Source organism: Lycorma delicatula, chromosome 2, assembly GCF_047948215.1.
Source record: "Lycorma delicatula isolate Av1 chromosome 2, ASM4794821v1, whole genome shotgun sequence".
Lineage (NCBI taxonomy): Eukaryota > Metazoa > Arthropoda > Insecta > Hemiptera > Fulgoridae > Lycorma > Lycorma delicatula.
This window is the reverse complement of record NC_134456.1, coordinates 128,140,528-128,164,106: the sequence shown is the minus strand read 5'-3', so window position 1 is coordinate 128,164,106 and position 23,579 is coordinate 128,140,528. Positions and strand designations below refer to the sequence as shown.

Below are 23,579 nucleotides of genomic sequence, written 5' to 3'. Positions count from 1 at the left end.
TCGTGTGTATAATAAGTATTACATCCAGAATATATCAAACCGTCATTAAGTGCCTCCCCTTCTAAAAATTAATTCAGAATCTGTATCACTTTCTTCACCAAACAGCAGGGAAAAATCTTCACATCCATTTCATTTTCTTTGATAGTTATTTTTACTTTTTTAGTAGTATCAACGATAACTGCCATACTGCATATCAGATCGAAAATAACAATGACTTCTTTGTAGCACCTGTAAACCTTCCACTAAACAGAAGAAAACACGCTGAATTAAAATAATTATACCCTCTGCAAAATAAACAGTTTATCTTTAAAATTAGACATATTATAAAGTATATTAGACATATAAAGACTATGTACTTGAAAAATGGACCAAAAATCAGGTACGTTAACTTAGTTAACAAATCGAGTAAATTTTATAGATCGTACCATATACGGATTAATTTACGGGTTTTTTATGGATTAATTTAGAAAATAGTGCGAAGTCTTTTTTTATGAATTTCCACTGATTAATTCCACGCTTCTAAGCCAAACATTATTTTTCATTGTACGCAGAGTAGTTACATATAAATTATACCTAATATAGGTATTGTTCAGTTTATAAAATAAAATCAGCAATTATTAAATTAATAAACTGGTTAATTTCATTTTTCCATCGCCGATTACAATTTTCCAGAATTAAACAGCCTCCAATCTGTTTAATTAGAAATATTACTTTTGTCGTAAAATGTACAAAAAAAATTTGAATTATAGTAGCAATAAAGTAAAACACTGCACTTTGTGTAATTTAAATTCTTTTTAAATTCTAGAGTCAAAATAAAAAGCAGAACAAAAGAAGCAGAATGCAATTCATAATAAACTGTAGAATGATGAGAGTGATGAAAAAATAAATGGGTGAGCAGGCGTCTCTGGTAGAGCTCCTCTTCAAAAACAATGCTGTTCACTGATATAAGGAACATTTAAAAGCTCTGCTGCTAAGTAATTGCTTTTCTTTTTGAAATAGCCAGTTGTCCAGTTCTTTTCAAAACGTCTTTATTCTATTTTGAGCGAACAACAGAAGTAATACCTACATGATAGGATATATATATATATATATATCTAATCTACAGCATATATATATATATATATATATATATATGCTGTAGATTGATTGAGTATTCACCCGAATCGCCCAAATAGAGGGTGGGTATATGTAAAATTTCTTGATAAAACTTGGTTAATGTTTAAACCAAGATCATACGGAAAAAATATTGTTCGGCTTACCAAGTGAGAATATTAAACATTCACTAATGATAGAAATACTAACAGAGGTAATTGAATTTGATTTGAAAATCTTTTTATAGATTGAAATACTAAGATTAGTTTGATTCAGTTAATTAGTTTTAAATAAATTATAATTTCATTACCGGAAATTCCTTTAAAAAATTCTTTTTAAGTTAAAAATTAAAATGGAAAATGCAAAAAAGTCACTTAAACAAATAAAATCCAATGTGGACACGACATAACTTCCTTGTTTGCCTATTAAATTACATATACACATTTTTGTTTTTTTAATGAAAGTACGTAAAATTTTATTTCATTAATATCTTCTGATATTTTTCCATTTTTTTAAATGTTTTTATTGTTATTATTGAATAATTATTTATTGTAATTCCTTTATTTACAATTAGAGCTTAATAATTATGATTAATAAAACAATATATTTAAATTTTTTAAAAAAGTTTTTAAAACGGGTGATTCGAACCGATGTGCCTTCTCCCCTTAGATCCAAATATTTCATTAATTAAAATTTCATTTGGCTATAACTCTGGAACCAATGAAAATAAGTACCACTTATGATATATCGTTGAAAAGCTCTCAAAGAGGGCTTACTATTGCAGTTAAGAAAAAGTCCAAAATCCAGTTATTTTTGGAATCAGCCCTAAATCCAAAATCTCAACATCTTATTGCTAATCGTTTTTGAGTTATGCGAGATACGTACAGACGTCACGCCAAAACTAGTAAAAATGGATTCAGAGATGGTCAAAATGGATACTTCCGTTGAAATTTGAAAACCGAAATTTTTCACGATCACAATGCTTCCTTTACTTCGTACAAGGAAGTAGAAATATTATTAATACATGCGGTTTGAGAAACAATGTCTCAACTGATTTTACAAATATTTTAATCTTTCATTCTTTCATTTTCATGAATTCTTTTATGAATTAAACTCATTTTTTGTTGGTTTTTCGTGATCTTGAAAAACTTTAAAAATTAAAACAACTCAATTATGCGAAACCTATTATCAGAAATTATGTTTACTACTTCCTTTAATATTATTTAAAATTTAGTTGGGGTGTGTGTGTGTGTGTGTGTGTGTGTGTGTGTGTGTGTGTGTGTGTAGAGTAATAAAAACAATTTAGAAATAAGTACTAACAAAATTCAAGTTTTGATAATCATATGCGTTTTATCTAAGTTTTCGAGTTATAGCTACAGAAAGATTTTTCAATTTTTATTTAAAACTTCAACCAGGTATATTTGCCCCAGCAAATCTATGAGCTTGTGACGTCATGTGCTGACATCCCATTATATTATTGTTTTTCAAAACATTATTTTTGAAATCATTCAAACATAATTTTTCGACCTACAAACAGTAAGGGCGCCTAAACAATACACTTATGTTGTGTGTTCAATTCTTTCCGCTTGAGTTGATTACATATATAAAAATGCTTAATGACTCAATCTTGTAAACAATAATAATTCCTTAACCAATGACTAATGCTCTGATTGGTATTATGTACAGGCCTATAAAAATTTATACAAGCAGTTAGAAATGATATCTTTCGTCATGATTATATTTAGATCCGTCATTCATAGTACACAATGTGTATATAAAGAAATAAGCTTTAGTCCAATTTATATCGTGTTCAGTGAAGGTATTCGAATAGCAGTCACACTATTTTATAATTACTCGTTTTTCACAAATTTTTTGTTAAGTATTATTTTTAATTTTATTTTTGTGCATGTGTTATTGGTGCAGTTTGTTATGGCAGAATTTAAATAAATAGTTAAGAAAAAAAATTTAGGAGTCAAGCACATGAAACTTTCAATAATGTTCATGATTTTATGAATAAGGAAGCTCTAAAAGTAGGTAAATTAACTGATGACAAACATATAATTGACATTCAAAAATGCAAAGAAAGAACTGCTGCTGCTTGTGGGATATCAAGAACACAAGTTCAAAACTGAGAAGAGAAAAAAAGGTAAGATTCTTCAATCAACATCCCAATTGTGTTCTTTAAGCATGCCGAAAATGTATAAACGATGTTTGAAACCTGTCAGTGGACTGGACAGTTTTGATTTAAGTGTAGTTAAAAGAACAGTTAATGAATTTCATTCAAAGAAGAATGAATTATCTACTTTAAAAAAAATAAGGTAAGAACTTCAGTCATCTATTGATTTTAAAGGCAGTGAATCAACTTTAGCTATTATTTTGAAAAAGTTAGGTTTCAAATGGTATAAAACTGAAAATAACAGAAAACTTTTAATTGAGAAATCCAATATCAGGTGGAAGAGAAATGAATATTTGCAGGCAATGGCTAAGTACAGAAAAATCAATGATACAATTGTTTATTTGGATGAAACATATGTTTTAAGTTCGCATTGTTCAACAAAGTCATGGTCTGATGGTATTGCTGAGGGACTTCATGTGCTGATTAATAAAGATGACCCTTTATTAGCAATTCATTCTGAAGGATAAATCAGTTTTATTCAAATGCATTACTAACTTGGAAAGCCAGTTTGAAAAGTGGCAACTACCATGACAACATGAATAGAGACAATTTCATGAAATGGCAATATGAAAAATTGATTCTAAATCTTCCACCAATGTCAGTTGTAGTTGTTGATAACGCCCCTTGTCACAATACAGGTAAATTCTGATAAAGCGCCAAATTCTAACTCCAGAAGAAAAGATATGACCAATTGGCTACAGAAAACCCATATTCCATATAGTTCAAAAATGCTGAAACCACAGTTATATGAATTAGTAAGGTTACATAAAACTAAAGTACAAAAATATCACTTAGATGACCTTTTGAAAAAACATGGCTACCGTGTTCTTAGATTGCCATCATACCACCCTGATTTGAATCTGATTGAGATAGTATGGTCAGCTGTAAAAAAACATGTGGCAAATCCTAACACAACATTTTCTTTCACAAATTTAGCTACGGAGAAAATTAATTCCATGAGTGAAGATGACTGGAAACCCTCTTGTGAAAAAGTAAAAAATATTTAAAAAGAGTATTAAAAACTGGAACCACTGATAGATAAAATGCTAGAATTTTATTTTATATGTGTAGACTCTGATAGTGAAAGTGACAGTGATCATTAAGTGATGATGGTGAACTTGCTAGAAGTTTGAATTAGAAGCATGAAGAAAATTCAAGTAAGCTTTTGTTTATTATTAAAAATTAATAATTTAGTACAAATAAAGGTCATAAAAGAATTAATTATGTATTGTATATAATTAGTAGATATAAATATGATAGTTATTACCGCATACAATATAAGTAATATTTCAATTTGATACACGGAGTTGATGTTTTCAGGCCGACTAGTAATGTGCAGTCTGCTCATGATGTCACAAGTTCATATATTGGCTGAGCCTAGTATACCCAGATTTAATAAATATATGTTAATTTTATGACAGGATTAAAAATGTATGATTCTAATTAAACACTAAAGGTTATTCAGATAAGATGGTACAAAGCATTCAATTTTAATAATTTATAAAAATTATAAGTTTTATTGATAAGTAGGTCATAATAAACCCAATTTAATATTTGATCTGTAAGAACTCCCAAAAAAATAAAACAGTTACTTCTATTAAACATTGAAAAAATTAAATCTCTTAATGATTTATTTTTTCCAATAAATAAGAGTTCTACACTGAATTATAATAATTAACGATAATGAAAGATGAATTTTGTAGTGTTTGAAAAAATAGCAACCTTGACCAGAGTCAAACCTAGAATCTTCTTTATGAAAGACAAGACGCTACCATTTCGCCATGGAGATTGGCAGATTGCCATCCTTATTTATTTATGCTAGCCAACTGATTTGTTTAAGCCAGTGAAACAATTTATTTAATTTATATAATAAGTATACCTATTTATTCATTAATTTAGAAATTTGTTCCATGTACAGTTGTTATCATTCAAACTATTAATTTCAGACAATGATATTTAAAATAGAAAATAAAATATTTATTAATAAAAGAAATTACAAAATCATACTACAATCAGCTAGACACCTAGAAGTTAAATTTTGAAATAGATAAAGAAAACAAAAATTAAAAGTAATGTAAAACAAATAAAAAAAGATGGCAATTCTTTGTCTTTTTATATTCTTTGTCATTAAGACATTCATAAATTTTTTCTTGGCTTACATAATTTCATTTTCTCAGAAATTTAATTTAATATTAATCAAAGATTAATTTAGTATTAATGCCAAAAGAAAATTAAAGAGAGTTTAAAATTTCTTAGATCACTATTTGTGTCCACAGACCATTTGGCAGTTGATATGCTAGCATTTTGTGAATTTTTAACTTGCCATATGATTTAATAATCAATATATTGTAATCAATATGTTAGGAATAACTATATAGTTCATTAAAATTGATCAATTTGATTCTTTCTCTCTTTTTACTTCTTTTCTGTTCAGCCTTCAGAACCACCATAAGTTATTACTTCAGAGGATTAAAGAGGTGTGAATGTAAATGAAGTGTAGTCTTGTACAATCTCAGGTCGACCATTACTGAGATGTTTGCTTAATTGAAACCCAATTACCGAAGAACACTGGTATCAATGATCTAGTATTCAAATCCGTATAAACGCCTTTACTAGGATTTGAACCTTAGAACTCTCGACTTTGGAAATCAGCTGATTTACGATAACAAGTTCACCACTAGATCAACCCGGTGCAGTTTGATCCAGCTAAATGTAACTGGCATCTCTCCATACATTCATCAGGCAGGATATGATTACTAATGCTGAAAATTATAAAACTTACCTAGATAAATTTTTAATACTTCTTTTTTTTATTGATGTGCTTCTTCTTTTTAAATAAATCTTATATTTTCTTTAATAAAAGAGATATTATCTATTTTTTCATTTTGTTTGATTTTAATAAAACCTGATAAAATTTATGTAAGAAAATATGATAATTTTATTCTAAAATTAATCATTATTCTTTACTGTGGAAAAATATATAACATTATTTATATTTACTTCAATATCCTTAGCTGAGTTAGTAATTACACACAACAGGCCTAGAGGAAAATTATATAAATGAGACTTCAAAAGCACAGCTATGGAATTTCATGTCATTTACTTCAAACAAAGATGTTTATGATTGTTTCAAGTTAGATAAAGCATACACTATTGTAAAGTAAAACATAATACCATCATATTCTGTTAATTTGACTTACCGACTGTTTTTGCTCTATATTAGACTAATGAATCTATTTTGTTCTGACATGTGTGTAAACATAAACATGTATAAATATTTACATGTTTATATTCCCAGTAGAAAATATCCTCTTGTACTTTCTTCAATTTATTTTAAACACTTACATGAAAGTTCTTCTTTGATGGAAGTTATTTGAGGTTATTATAACTAACTTTCATTGTTTGTTGTAAATGTTTTTTGAATAAATTACTTAAACATAGAATTTTACTGAATCAAGGTTTTATCAATCAGCCAATAAATCCGCATTTTAGTTAGTTATTTATTGATCTAGTTTGCAACTGAAACTCACTTAATATTTATTTAATATAATTCTGAAGTAACAAATGGAAAAATTTGTCCATTACAGGATATCAGTTGGTCAAGTGTCGGATACTGTGACCAGATACTTTAACCTTGGCGTGTAATCTGCGCATAAATCCAAACTGTATTACAGCTATGAAGTTCCCTTACATGGGTCACCTATTCCCTAACATGAGTTTAGTTACAGATTGGTGAAGGTAGATTGCACCAAAACAACAGCCACATCATTCAGGAAACGTGAACGTTGTATACTGCTCTTATACTTACTGATTATTTTCAAGATAAACAACAACATCTCAACAGCTTGCTGCTTTATTTATTTAAAGTTTAATGTTGTCTTTACTTCCATGTAAAAAAATAAATACCATAAAATTTGTCTAAGTTTGGTACAAAGATGAGATCAAATGTTTGGTTATAATGTATTGACTGATGCTTGGGTTTTTTTAATTATGGTATCTAGATAGTTTCTACAATGAAGGAAGTCAGTCATTAAATTCAATGAAACTGTTTAAATTTAGTACAAGAATTTAAGTAACATAACATAAGACATTTAATATAAAAATTACAGGTGATAATTCAATACTTTGCTATTTATTCAGCTGTTACTACTCAGGAGATACAGAATCATGCAATATGAAATGATTGGCATGACTTTTAAAATGTGTCTATCTATTTCATGAGTCCTTGCATGAATTCATTGCACATTTTAAATGAACCAATAATTTTAGATGAACATTTTTTTTCATTTTAATAGGTTAATCAATGACAAGAATTTTTTTTAAGTTTGTTTGAAGTAAAGTTAAGTTTTTTAATACACCAGTTTCAGATATTATATAGTTGTAGTAAACAAAAAAGATAATAATAATAGTAGTAATATTAAAAAGTTGAAAGTTGTCAAATGGTATTAAAAAAAAAAAAATTAGTTAAGGTTAGTGAGCGTAAGTTAATGCCAAGTGAAGCAGTAACGGATTGGAAAATGTACCTTAGAGAGGTGTATGCTGATCATTTATTAAAAAACCCAAAAAAGGTAGGTTGTCCAGGAATGATGATAGAAATAGATGGTCCTCATTTTCAAAAATAGAAACAATTACAAATTTTTTGTGTGAAAAAATGCCAAAAAAGTGGAGGCATAAAACGAAATATTACTCGTAAAAGTAAAGTGCAAACAATTTTCTATTTCTCTACCAATTTAAAGTGACATAAGAGAACAATAGAGAGAGAAAAGCTTGAAGATACAAACTGATTGCGTTGAAGAAAGATTGGTCAGTTCTATCTTAACATTTGTTATTCATATCAAAATCAAATATACTTAATGCTTCATAATCATAAAACCAGAATTTTTTGAAAGAATAGACATTATAGCTGTAGTAAATGGGATTATCCCTGGTTAAAATCTTTTGACTATTTTATATATTGTGTTGATTAAGAAATACCATCAAGGGATTAACGTATGGAAAATTCTCTTTGAATAGCATTGATGGCAGTAGTTATGTTGTAAAAATTTGTATGGGAATCATGAATTAGATTAAAACTAATACGTCCAGTATAACAGATATTAAATAGGAAATTCAATGTTTTCTGTTTTTAAGAATATTGTCTATTTTCATTCTTATAATAATATTAATGACAATAAATGTTTCCTAAATAAGATATACAATACAGTCCAAACCTAATGGTTTTATAATAACAAGAACATTCCAGGGAATAGCATACTGAAAACTGAAGGATGTAAAGTAAAATGCCCATAGCCAAAGCTGTAACTTTGAAGGAACTAGATCCTATAGATCACCAAATTTAGGAACCTGGGTACAGTTTCCTGTATGCAACTGGCATCTTTTATTACCTATTGGTTTATTCCATTTACACTTATAAAAAGCTGAGTTCAGAATATTTGTTTTTTTTAATTAGAAACATAAATTTTTATGATTGTAATTTTTTATATTATTTGCAGATGCCACTGAAGGAGTTGAGGAAATTGTGGGGAGTGAGGAAGCAGAGCACAACTGGAAGCGGTGGAGAGGAAGGCATCAGCAGTGGTACTGAAGATTGCAATGGTATAGGAGGAGGAAATTCTGGTGGAAGGAATGGAGGTGGAGGAGAAAAGGAAATTGGAATGTGTTCTCTTCCACTTCTTCAAGTTTGGCCTAGCCAAGATTCACCACGTGGAGAAGCAGACGGACAAAGTTTTGTTTTTTCAACCGAGGATGGTACTGTACCTGCTCAAACAACATCCCATCCAGACTCAGGCATTGATTCAGTTCAGGTTTAATTACTTTTTTTATTAATCATTTTTAAGCAAAGTAATAGAAAAAAAAAATTATGTAATGAAGTAACAAAACTAACAAAGAATATTTTATTTCTTCCTTAAAGATAAATGTTTACTATATTTTAAGTGAATCAATGTTTCAAGTCAAACAGTTATGTTGAAAGTTAATTGAGTTCTGATGACATAAGTATTATAATGAACCATGGATTTGTTGGTGATGGTAACTTAAAGGGGGTTATTCAAAAAACAAATATTGGTTTTGAGAAGAAGTTGTACTAAATGACTATGACTAGAGAAAGGGTTGCTTGAGAAGCATGCTGCATCATCAAAATACTAATCATAATAATCTAGTTGAAACATAAAAGCAGGTACAAAACACTGGAACATGAATTGAACTAGTACTACAACACAAATTGATACAAAGGATGACAGATGCACTGGTTGTAGATAAGATAGAAAACTACTAATTTTATTTCAGTTAGAAACAGTCCCTCTGTAAATTAATTATCCTTTTACTCTCTTCCTTCCCATTCTTTTTTTATCATTCTTGTTAAAAAGGAACCTAAAGAATAGTTTCAGCTACCGATATCTAAACACTAACATTTATATTCCATTTACAAAACATACCATTCAGTAATGGCAGGACAGTCTCTTCTTACTGGAGCGCAGTAGAAAGGCAATTCTTCCTATGAGACTATCCAGAGACTGTACATATACACAGAGCATACAAAAAGTCATAGTACAAAAAGTAGGTGATTTGCTTGTCATGTAAAGTTTACTAGTTTTACATTAAAAGGTTTTCAGTAAAAAGGAAGTCCTCCTTATACTCCTAAAATCAGGGAAGTCATAAGACATTAAAGGGAATTTCCAAATTATGTTGAAAGTTCTACACAGATCCTCAATTCAGCACTTGAGCGCTGTCCAATTATCAATATTACACTTTGGGATTTGGATTTATTATGTAGACAGACTGTAATTTTTTTTTATTCTGACTTATCAACTTATTCATATTCTAATATGTACAATGCTTAATAATTAAAATAACAGTAATTTAAATAATTGTTAGTTGAAAGTTTTCTTCAGTTTCTGGATTTCCAATTTAAATTAATGCAAGAATATCTCATTTATTTTAAATATTTTCCTTTATTCAATCTTTATTAAAAAGGATAGCCCGTTATTCTTAAAAAATAATATCCCCTATCAAACAAAACAATAGAACTATTTTCATTAAATTAACAATTAATGCTTCAGGTTACAAGAAAATGGCTTACTATGCCTTAATTTCCCATTTTAGTATATTACCAAATCATACAAAAAAAATCTTTCCACCAATTCATTTAAAATACAATCAAAAGATTTTCTTTTAGAGAAGCAATAATATTGAGTTGATGAATTTTTAAATAAAGATAATGAAAAAGTTTTAGAAAACCCTGAACTTTCTGCATCTTGTTCAGTATGTCTTTATAAAAAATAATTTTCAACAACTTTCTGAATTATGAATAAATTACTTTATAGTAATTTTTCATTTTTAATGTACATACATTATTTTATGTGTTTATATTTTAATTAATTAAAATGGACTTTAATTACATCTTTCTTTTATCTTGAAATTTATATTTTTATATTTACAATTTATCTATGTAATACATATCATAGTAATCTGATCTCTATTGAGTAATGCTGAAAAAAAAGTCATTTTATATTTTTTTAGTCTTTAAATAAAAATTTATTTACCTTTATTTATTTTAAGATAACAAGATTTAATTTTAAAACAATATTACAATTAATATGCAAATGCACTCTTGAGGTAGATATTTGAAGCCAAAAAAAAAATTGTAAGGGAAGAATTCCCTTCTGTCTTTCCATTCTACTTTTTCTCTTTAAGAATTTCCATCATTTTCTCCCATTTGACTCAAACAATTGCTTTCTCTAAATCTATGAAAAACAAACTCATTCCTTTTTTTATCTCTAAATACCTCTCTCTCCTGCCATCCTTAGTAGCCCCTTGTTATATCTGATTACTTCCTTTCCTGAAGCCAAATTTTTTCACCCCTGAATTTTCTTCCATTATTCTTGAACCTCCAGTTTAGGACTCTTAACAATATTTTAGCTGGATGGGCTATTAAACTTATTTTTTGCATTCTATTCATTTTCTGGTACCAATTTTCTTCAGAACTGGTATCAATACTGCTTTCACAAAGTCTTTGCAAGCTGTATATCTTATTACACAGTTCAACTATTTCTTCCTTCTTTAAAAATTCTTCTTTGTAAAATTCTGTGGAAAGTTCTTCTCCCATTCATTTTTATTCTTAATCTTTTTAACTGATTTATGTACTTCACATTTTAATATCAATTGTCCTTTTTCTTTATCGGCTACCTCCCATTCCTTTTCTAAATTTAGTACTTCAGGTTTCCTCTTGTCATATACAGATCCTCCATATATTCTAGCCATCTTTCTGTTACTTCTTTCTCCTCATGTAGCATTTTATCCTCAATTTTTCTCATTACATCACATTTCCTTTCCATCTATCCCATATAATGCTCTTCACCTTCCTATACATCACATCTTACTTCTCTTTTTTCTCTAGATTCTCTAGATCTAGTATTCTTCCTTCAGCCTCCTATCCCTATCTTTTTGTGTTTTTCTACTTAACTCATTGTTTAATTTGCAATTCTTCACTCTTTCACTTTCTCTTGTCTTATTTTTATACTGCCTTCTTTCTTCTATTTTAGAATTCAGTTGTTAACCAAATATCTGTTGTGATTTCTTGGCTCTATTTCCCTCATAATAGCCTTATTTCTTCCTCTGCTGTTTTTATTGTAACATTTTTTGTTTTCATCCAAGTCTCCTCACTGTTCTCATTATCCTTTTTGCTTTCTTTAATTTCCTTATATAATTATTCTCCCATTGTTTACTCTACCAATTTCCTCAAATTTTCTAAATTCCATTTCTTAATTACCTTCACTTTCTCTACTTTCTTTACAGCTATTCTCAACTTCGTAAGTAGCATGTAATCACTACTGATAACTGCACCTTGTAATCCATGGCATTCCTATATGCAATCAGTCCTTAAATTTCGTTTGTTGCTTCTCCCAGAGATCCAGAAAAGCTATTTTAATTCTGGAAGATTTAACAGAAGAAGCCCCAGCATCATAGGATAATATAAGGAATTATGACTAGGAGCTTTAATACAGGGGTTTGTATTCTAATATCATTGACTTCCTGTAGAACTTCCTTCACATTTGGGGGGCAGTTACGCTCCCAGGACAATAGTTTTGCTATACCCCCACTGTTCAACCACCCACTGAGGAGGCCATTGGCATTTTTAGTGGTGGGGGGGGGGGAACTCCTTATACCAAGAGTAACTCGGCCCCTTTCCTCATTCGCTACTTATAACATATACCAACAGTAGATTATACAATCACTGCTTCCTCTCTACCATAGGAAGATGAATAACAGGCTTTTCCCATCACCGAATATCTAGAACTTTTAGACAAATGAAAAATGTTAAACATTGTTATTATCATTAGACACCAACTTGACCATCAGGTTGGGGTATACAGTAGTGGCTGAGCCACCTTGGAACCTACCTTATTAAGTTTGATCTAAAAAAATGTTTGCTTCTAGTGTTACAAACAGCAAAAGCTAGGCTACCCTGGGAGAATAACTCTTAAAAGAACTGTTTTGACTCGCCAGTAGTGGCCGGGGTAGGGAGACCCCAGATTAGGTTGGCAGTAATAAAATTACACCACATCCTGAGTGTCTTCTCCTTCTTCTTGTAATATCGCCTAGATCTGTCTGTTGACGGTGCTCGGTCTAACCATGCAAGCACACTAATTTATAATGGCCAAACTACTAATGTTAGACTTCTGAGTGTGCCTACAGAATTGTTTGGAATTATGATCATTCTGATTGGTGGTTCGATTAACCACACATCAGTGGTTAATATAACTAATAACCCGATTGGCATGTATCTTCTAAATACGGCTGTATTTTTGCATGTTGGCTGTATCTTTTTTATTAGAATATTCTGAACTATATTCAACCTATTTAAAAATTATTTTCCAATATCTGTTTATATTTTCATAATTAATTTTTCTAATTTAATGATTGTTTTTAGGCTAGTCCTGGATGTGCTGCAGAACGAGAACCCTCACCCAGTTTAGCAGGACGACGCCCTAGTTCTGCTCTTTTACATCCTAACCATGCCCGCCTACTCCGACGACCATCATCTCCGGAGCACATGTCTGGTGAAGAAGATTTTCCTCCTTGTTCAGCAGGATCACGGTCCTCATCTACAGCATCTTCTATGACAAGTGTGGCAGCTAGTGGAGGCCCACGATTAAGTGACCCTTGGGAAAGAGAACGAGATCGTCGACGCAGTTCTGTTGCCACAGCAAGATATTCACTTTTGGATGCTCTGGATTTAGAATATGCTCTCCTTCGTGCTGCAGCTCGTGGAAGTGTCGGTCCATATAGTTTGTCAGAATCATTGCACAAATTAACTTTCACTCAGAGTCTTGCCTTCCCTGCTCTTGCTCGAGGACTTGCCAGCAAAAGACGACCATCTCAAACACAATCTGCTCCCCTTGATCCTAATGACTCTGGTTTAAATGCATTTGCCAAAATAGTTACAGCCCTTGTTTTAATGCTTGTCAGTGTAATGGTGTTTGGTGTTGTGTATAAGTTTGTACGGACGTGAGGATTGCTTGTGTCCCCTCAGACGGGACACGGCCAATTGCCTCATGACTCGCATTATGGCCCCAGATAGCAGTGGCCCAAATTCTTGGACACAAAATATGTTCTAGGCCTAATTTACTTATCAATAATGCCTTCTTTACAAATATAAAAATACATATATATTTACATTTCAGGACTTCAAATCCCTTTTACAGTACTATTTTTTAAATATTTATTCAATATTAAATGATTTATTGTACAGTTTTTTAATAATAAACGAATAATCTAAATTAATAATGTTTTTGAGAATGATTTGCTATACAGGTCCCATGTATATAGGGTAGCTTTTATGTATTCATAATTATAAAGTACAATAAAAAAAAATTTTTTTTAAATAACATTTTATTTGAAGCTACAAAATACCATTACGGAAATTTAAAAAGAGTATATTTTTTAGATTGCTATGAATAAAATTATCCTATAGAATAAATTATTCTTGTGATGATCAGCTGAGAATAAGTTTATTTCAAAAACAGATCATTTGCCATTTGTAAACAACTATAAATTAATCATATACTGACAAAGAATTTTTGTACCACTTTCTTACGTTCACCTAGATAATTTGAGAACTGATTGGGCACCATTAAGCTAAGAAAGAATTGGCAGTGTAATATTCTTAGCTTGATTCTCCTTAATTTTTATGGATGTGAGGGCTGCCATATGTATATTTGTACCTAATTTCTTAATATGCCAGCTGTGGTAAACCTATATCATGAAGAAATCAGCTACACTTAAATTCTTTAATAATCATTATCATTTTAATTTTATTTTCTTATCTCAACAGCTAGATAAGGATTTATTGAATTATGTAAATGTTTGATTTGTGTGCTTTTTAAAATTAAAAACCATAGAAATTGTAGAAATGTTTTAAAATCTTTAAAAAAGTATCTTGAAAGTATCTTGAAGGCCGTTGAACGTAACGTTTTTTATTAAATAAATTTTATTAAAACATCTACTTTAGCCTAACTTCGTATAAACGCCGCCACATAGAGACGTGAAGTGATTCATGAGTTACAGAATACTCTTGTTACACTTACTATTGCCATCCCATTTAACAACTGCTTGATGAATTTTCCATTTGTCGTTATTTATGAATCACAACATATCTAAAAAAAATCTAAACCCTATTCAAAATCTCTCAGAGCTAAGTTTGGACAGCATGATGAATAAATAAAAAGGTCGCACCAGAAATTTTTCAGCAATGTACACAGTTGCAAAACGTGTGCCTAGATGTGTGTTATAACACAGAGACCCAGTGCACTCTGTCAGAATTTCCCAAGCTGTTGTAAATAGCATGATGCTCCTTTCAGAGACATTCATTATTATTTCTTCTAGAATGGCGTCAAATGACAGCATATTATACTGATTCTAAGAGATTGTGACAATCAATTTGCATATAACTAGTTTTATTTAAATGTTCATTGTCTTTTCGATGACTGAAAACGATACAAATCAAGCAACTGCCATTTCATTTTCCGATAACTATATTACAATATCGCAGGTACAGTGGAATCCAGAAATTAACTTTCTTTAAGGTGTCAAAAATTCAAAGTATACCACCACTCACATTTGTCTGTGGTCTTTTGTTAACATACACAGTAGCAAACGCGAATAAATGCTCTTATAGCTTAAATCTTGCTGGATTGTCTCGTACATTCTTTGCTGTGCACATTTGAATTAAAGTTCTGAAGTTTTTCATTCATTGCATTTACACCATATATAATTACCAATTGCCCAAGAATTTCTATTGGTATCTCGTTCCCAAAGCAAATAACATTATTATTACCCAGATTTCATAATCTGAACTGTTTCATTCATTTGAGAACTTTACACTTCATACATAAAAAAATACTATAAACATATATATAAATACTAAACATTGTGAAAAGCAAAAAACTATAACATAAAATGTCAGTCAATAAGCAATTAATCTTGAATCCCACAAGTTTGCCAACATCTGTAAGAGAAATTATTGTACAGTTACTTTCAGAATAGTCCTTACACATATCTTTTAAGCAAAAAGGCAATATTTATGTATTTTTTGCTAAAAAAAGAATGAAGTTAAGACAACATAGTGGTAACAGTTGCAAATGACCGCTAATTATTATAATTAATATTACTTCATTAGATTGCTAATCATTTCAGACTATAAAAAACATGTGATAATGAGATATATTATTTACATTAATTTCTATGTACTTGTAATCAGATAACTTTCAAATTACAGGAAAAATAAAATAATAATACCTGTTAAATAGTTATTTGAACTCCCTACTACCACTTTACAAATTAAAAAAATATGAATCACCTAAGACAACTAGTGACATTCTCCACCTATTTCTGGTAAAGTCCAAGTTTGAATATTAAGCTTGACATTTTTCTCATAAAAAAATATTCATATCTAATCCCATACAAACTTTATATTTAAAATCATCTGAAAGATAAGCATACAGTATTAACAGAAAAATTGTAAATGCAATATCAGTAAAAAAAATGATAAATTCATACTTCAAGAATTTCTTTTTCTATTTACCGCTTGATCTATTTCTAAACTAATGAGAATCATATTAACTACATAGAAATTTCTTTGCAATGCCTGAAGAAGTCAGAGAAGGATCATTGTGAGTAACCAATTCAAACTTTGCTTAATTGCTGAAGCATGTAGAACATTTTCTAGGTAAAACTAGAGTACTTGCATCTGCAAGCTTTACTGGAAATGTAAAGAATTAAACTTTAAAATCTAATAAGTGTAATTTAAACTTTTTTCATACATTTTAAATAGGAAAAGTATTGTACTTTTTTATGAGTAACATTAAGATGAATTTTCCTGTTAAGGTGCACACAGTATTAAAGAATCAAAGCATGATTTTGTTCGAGTGCAGTATGAGTATTTAAGTAGCTTATACAGTTAAATCCAATTAGTGGGATAAGTTCTATAATAGAGAAAATCAGTCCATAAACCAGAATATTTCACAAACTAAAGTGAGTTGAAAATTGAGTTTCATATTTACCATTAATACAGAAAAATATTTAATATTTTTATTTGTCTATTTTTCTTGCCTAGATTTCAGAATAAAATTTACTTTTTTTCTAATTTTACTACACTTACCAAATTCTTTGGTGAACTGTTAGTAGGTCTCAGCCTCTTGGCTTGGAAGGTCCTGAGCTAATATTCTAATCAGGTTTGACATTTTTTGTATGCTTAAAAATTTCCATACCATATACCCAGATGCAAGCTTTGAAATTAAGTGATTAGTTATTCAATTAAAAACACAAAAACAAAATATTAAAACTTAACTTTATTTTTTTGCTATTTATTTTTTATATTACAAAAAATAAATCTATAAATTTAACATTTTTTCATTGTATAATAACAGAAAAATACTGAAACTGGTTAAACTACTAAACATTTGCATAAATCATAAATGCAGTATCTTTCTGTATAAAAATCCTTATAATCATGGAAATATCACTAAGGTTTTACAAAGCGCTTAATGATTAACCTCATTTATTACTACCCTAGTATTATTTTTCCTTTTATTTTTTGCTTGTTGATATCACAACATAAACTTGTGCATGGAATATAGAAAATGATTTTTGTACCATATGAAAAATGCCATACCTAACCAGGATTCACACCCAGGAACTCTGGATGAAAGGCCTAGATGCTACCACTCTGCCTAGGAGACCGGCAAAATATAACTATTGATTTTGCATTATAGGCAGATTAATCTCTAGTTATTACATGGGCCTTTATTCTTCACCTTTCCCCTCTTCAACCTTTACTCTATTACTCTGTGCTATTGATTTTATTTTTCAATTATTTTTACAATAATCAGTTTCTTGTTTTTGCAATCTTTTTTAGTTACTCATATTTATTTTATTAAAGTTTGTTTTTACTTTTTCTACTTGAAAAATTATTAAACAGCCTTTAAGCCTGTGAAATTATTAAATAGCCTTTAAGACACTATATATCTATAGTTTCATCAGCCAGCCCACTAATTAACATTGTATGGTTTCATTAATCACAATTTATTTTTGAACATTAAAGGCTAAATATAGACCCCCAAAAATTAACATACTCTGCTCTCTCTAAACTCCTCTCATAGCTCATAGTTCTACAACCATACTGTACTGATTTTGAACTATTTATTGTACATTCTAAAGTCATTCCAATATATGCAGCACTACCAATAAAATATCTGAATTCCTTGCAACAATGCAGTCTAAAGTGAAACTAAAAGGCAAAATGTTTATATTTTGTACAATCAGAAACAAAAATAAAGAATGCTTATGAATTATTCTATAATGCGCAACTATTTCACTATCAAAAATTCATCTCACAATACTTTTTCCCATAATCTACATCATAATTCATATAAATAAAACTAGAGATGTGAAAAAGTTTATTACATGACTAGTCCTTAAACCTACATTCCATTAACTGAATTTTGCTGTTAACAAAAGGACAATGTACTTAATGTTTCTTTTAAATATCTTAATTGTTTATACATGTTGTTTATACAAAAGCGAATAAAAATAAAAAATTACATGTTGTCCAATCAAACATTTTTTTTTATTTTTATCTTCAGTATAACATTATAAAAACTATAATATTATGTTTGAGGCAAGAATAAAAACATAAAAAAGTGCTACTTTATTCATATTTAAAACAAAATTTCTTATTTGTATTAGTTTAGCTGATACAGTTTACCTAATTAAATTGTTAGTAGTCAAATACTGTATAATTTGCACTGTTTTACTGATTTCATAATTTAAACAATATTTCATTGGGGATATTTATATATTTTGTTATAATTTTAAACATAAAAGTTTGCATGTAAAATTAGCTAAAATTACTGCAAAAGGTACACTTTTACTGCTAACATTGACATACTCGTATTTTTGTTCTACTTATCAAGTGGCAGATCAACTGGACCAATGAAATAACACGTCAGTTAAAAATATATGTATTTTAAATATGTGTGTTAAAATCTTGATATGTATGTTAAAATCTTTTGAAGAATTTTATAAACCAAACCACAATTAAAGTAGCAGTTGGTTACAATGACAATGTGAAGATGATATGAGACTTAAGTAATTAAAACCACACAGTAGGGCATTAAATATAGTAGCAGGAATTATGAAAAACTTAGAGAATGATCATGTTGCAATTTATTAAGTGTTTGAATTGAGTTTTTTTACACAGATGAATGATTTAGTAACAAGCACAACATTTATTGCTCAACTGTTTTCAAAAAATTATTTTACCATATTTAAGTAAATATTTGAATTCTTACAACATCCTTTTAAAAAATCTATATTTTTACATTCAGTATTTTATTACACTTATCAGCATTGAATGACTATATTTGAATAACACACATTATAATAATTTGAAATAATTTATTTTTAAGAAATATCATTATACTTTTACTAGTTTTGTTAGTTTTCTGTCTTTTCCCAAATCTTGCCAAGAAGGAGTCTTGGGAAGGTTCCTTTCAGTCTTATTAACCAAGGTTACAGGATGCTGTTACTACATATATGCCTAATTTAATATCGCTGGGTGAATACAATAGCAACAATGTGAGCTGGCTCACAGTATATAGACGCGGTGATACAAGCATCACTTCCACTGCGCAGATGACCGCGCATTTCTCCCACCATAGTGACGCTGCAGCCCCATCACTCTCAGGCTCCAATAAAAGAGCGTGCACGAGAGTGAATTTTCAATTCATCATTGACCACCACCTGGAAAAGACCAAGAAAAAAAAGATTGAAGAAGACAGAAGAAGTTCCCTGGCCGCCTCAACGTGGGATCTCCCAGCGGATGCCAATAACCCCGCCGGAGCAGCAGGCCTCGCCAGCCCGCCGAGCTTTAATCACCATGGCTAGCCCACCGAGAGAGCCGCTGGACGCGGACGCTACCTTCCTGCTACAGCTCCAGCTCGCCATGCTCAGCAGCAGGAGCCGGCCCAGCGTGGGTAGCTCGGGGAGAACCGCCTCGGCCGAGCCGGAAAAGGACGACCAACGCCGACCCGACACTGCGGTTCTCTGGAGACCACCACTGCCACGTTGTAGTGGGAACCCAGCTGCCGCTGAGGGAAAGCCCGGTCGGACTTCAATGGACGAGCTGCAACTCCCAGACTTCGCCGGAGACCAGTTTCCGGACCCAACAGCTCTTCTCACAACTATCGAAAAAACGGCCCTTTTTAGGGCTACCGCAAGGTTATGAAACCATTCGGCGACAATGCATAATAAATATTTTTACATAATATATATTGACATTGTTCATGAAATATTATAAATAACCCAGTCATTTAAAAATATCATGACTGCTGTCAATAAATAATTGCTTGTTTAATAAACGAATGCTTGCAATAAACAAGAAAATGTGAAGGAAAAATTTTTAGATTCAAATTAAGTGAGAATATTTTTGTAAAAGATTATGTAAATAAACATTTTAAAACTGAAAGCTACAAAGTCTTGTAACAATTACAAAAATGGCGTTCACAGAAAAAGTCAAAGCCATTGGCAGGCAATACACTAAGCATATTATTCTCAATTTTAATTTTTATTAATGAAATGTGTTTCCTAGTTTTATCTAAAGTTACAAAAACATAAAAATCTCTCTCTAAAACCAGTTTGATTTCTTGTTGTGTTTCAGTTTTATGTGTTTACAAATGCATTTCTTTTACATAGGCATTTATAATTTTTTCTCTTAATTTTCTACTAGGGCTCAACAGAGGAATGGCTCCAATAAAACAAGTTAAAAATTTCAATTATTATTTAATTATCTTCCAACCATTCTTGAAGCTAGTGATCAGTGTCACTGTTTTCATAGTACTGTTTTCAATGTTAGTACTGGTAGGTTTATTGAGTAGAAAAGCTCATGTTAAGGATCTAATTCGTTAACTGAATCAGATTTGGATTGTGTCTGTTTATCTGATACATTGAAAGCATTTTGATGTAAGTTGAAAATACATTAGTTTAACATAAATTTGGTTTAAATAAAAATTAAATTAGTATATCACTTATTGCCAATCATTATGGATAAATACTCTCTAATAATATTATGGTGTACAATCTAATTTATTTAAGAATTTTCCCTTATACTCATACTCCTCCAGATTGAACTTTGTTTTCTTGAACTATTTATGCTAGCATCCTGACTCCGTAGAGAACAACACTTTCCGTATGGCAGTTTTGATCACCATGCCACCCCCTCCATACATAGCCCTTATGAGCTTTACCAAAGGTCATCTTCAAAACCTCAGCAAAAAAAATCTCCCAGCCTTGCTCTTACCTCAGTCAGGATGCTACCAATGCAAATGCCACGTATGACAGTGTTTCATTAAGAATTCTCAAGAAAAGAAAACAAAACACATCTAAACTAAACCTCAAACAAAACTGAAAAACAAAAATAAGGAACTGAAATCTACTACCTACCCAAAAGGTAAAGAGTTCAGTTTAACACGTAATAACAAAGAATAAGAGAACAACAACAAACACAAAAAAAAACCATGAATACAAAACAGCAACAGAAAAGTAACACAATAAAAACAGAAACAGAAAGCAGGAAAGCCCAAGCGGCACCCTAAACCTCTCAGCAATCCTTCCTTTTGCCAAGTAATTTATGAAGTTCTCCACTACGACCCATTCAGTCTGGTTTGGCCAATTAACACGAAGATCTAACACCGACCCGATAATATCGAGCCGACAAATAGTATCTGTGCACATCAACTCATACTTGGAGCATTCATACAAAACATTATGAATGTCATCCAACTGTCTGCATTGCAGACACATTCCTCAGTCCACCTGGCTGAACCTCTGTCCATGCCCAGAAAGATAATGTGTCACATACTTGTTTGGGTTTACCCCATGAGGCGCCTACAAACTAACAACATCTGGAAAGAGACCATGCATACAACGTCCACCCTCTGCTTCATCCCATCTGGCCTGCCACAAAACATTGATTACCATGTTGTTCAATTTCAGAATTTTTTCAGAAGTTAACTCAACTTCTTGGTAACAATGCTGTTGCCTCTCTGACGCAAGCAAATTTATCAGTTTCACTTCTGCAATCACCAAGATCACCTCCCATGAAATGTACGGTAGTCACCTGCTACCGTTAACAATATTAGGCATTGAGCCCTCAACAATATATACTGATAGCTTTTGAATTTTAGCCTATCCAACCAAACTGGTGCCACATATAGCATAATTGCTTCGCAGACACCCTTATACAGGATACTAATAGTCTTAAAGTTAAGACCCCAATCAGGATTGACCACACATCGAATACCAAAGAAGGCACTACATGCCTTCTCTGTGATGTATTGAAGGTGCTTCTTAAATTGCATTTTCTCATCTAGAAACATTCTGAAGTACTTTTGAACCTGAACATACATTATGTGCTGGCCTGCCATCAAAGCACAGACTCACCAACTCACTGCCAAATGGCATTTGAGGAGCATTGTCATGGTTTTCTCCGGGCTGAACGCTAACGGAGTTCTATGCTGGCTGGGTTACTACATTGTGGATACCAGTATCCACAAATCCATATAAGTATTCAAGTACCAGTAATCAAGTAATCAAGTATAAGTAAATCAAGTACCAGTATTCAAATCCATATATAAGTAACTCCCTTTACTATGATTAAAATGGACAACCTATCTTGGTACAGTTGTGCCAAACTATCTGCACACACAGCCAGGCCGGCCGACTGATGCACGGGCAGTAGGGAGGGATCTCTCTTCCAAAAACATCATGTTGACTGTCTGTCAGCAAGACACTTTCACACTGTCTCATTGAAATTATATAAGCAATGACTTACCATAGTTAATGTATTATTATTAAGTCATCCTATTTACATTAGTATTAATCTAAGGATTTGCTGATGTGATGACTAATGTCAGTACACAGTAGCAACAACCAGTTATTGCAGTTTGGTAACTATGTTGTAATTAATTTTAAATAACTCTACCCCAAATAATCCCTTTATAAAACTACAGATAACATAAATTCAACTGGGCATTGAGAAGTTGTGTAATATAATAAGATTTTTATGTAGTAATCTTCCTGTTATAAATCAAATAACGTGTTGTCAGTGATTTTATGCTTGCAAACAATTTTATGGAGTTTCATTGGTAGTAATTTAATATTTAAAAAGTTTCTGTTTGCACAAAAAGTTATTTAAAAATGGACATAAAAAATTGGCGTTCAATCAAAATTGAAAGGACGCATCGCATCATTCACAGTCAAGGCAGAGAAATTATTTCTAATATTTACAAGTTTATGGAGGAAGAAGCAGATAACAAGGCTGTGACAATTCCTTTATCAAAAACTTGAGTTAAAACTAACTGCTGCAGCATGTGGTGTATCTGAATGTGTGGTGACAACAATTAATAGCGAACTGAAAAAATAACAGATGATGATGACAACAAAACAAAACATTTTTCAACACCAGGCAAACAACCATCTTCTAAAAGGTGTATCACAGGATTGGACAACTTTGGATAAATGTATGGTAAGACGGACAGTTTATCATTTTCACCTGCAAAAATATTGGCTTCCTACAGTGAAGATTCTATTACAAGAGCTACGAGTATTTAAGAGCAGGGAAGCTCTTTTATGCCATCCCGGTCAGGCATAATGCCATATCTGACCGGAATTCAAACCCAGGACCTCCGGGTGAAAGGCCAAGACACGAACATTCGTGCCTCAGAAGGCGACTATTTCACCATACCAAAAATAAATA

At 31.0% G+C, this 23,579-nt stretch overlaps 1 protein-coding gene across 2 annotated transcripts in view; it reads left to right on the top strand.

The window, feature by feature from the left end:
- Positions 1-14,081, top strand: part of LOC142320250 (uncharacterized) — a 440,791-nt gene extending 426,710 nt beyond the window's left edge. For both annotated transcript variants that reach the window (XM_075357953.1, XM_075357951.1), the window contains 2 exons: positions 8,761-9,072; positions 13,197-14,081. In XM_075357953.1, the coding sequence (XP_075214068.1) occupies positions 8,761-9,072; positions 13,197-13,778 (894 nt within the window). In that variant the 3' untranslated portion in view covers positions 13,779-14,081. The remainder of the gene's footprint in view (positions 1-8,760; positions 9,073-13,196) is intronic.
- Positions 14,082-23,579: the final 9,498 nt, after the last annotated feature.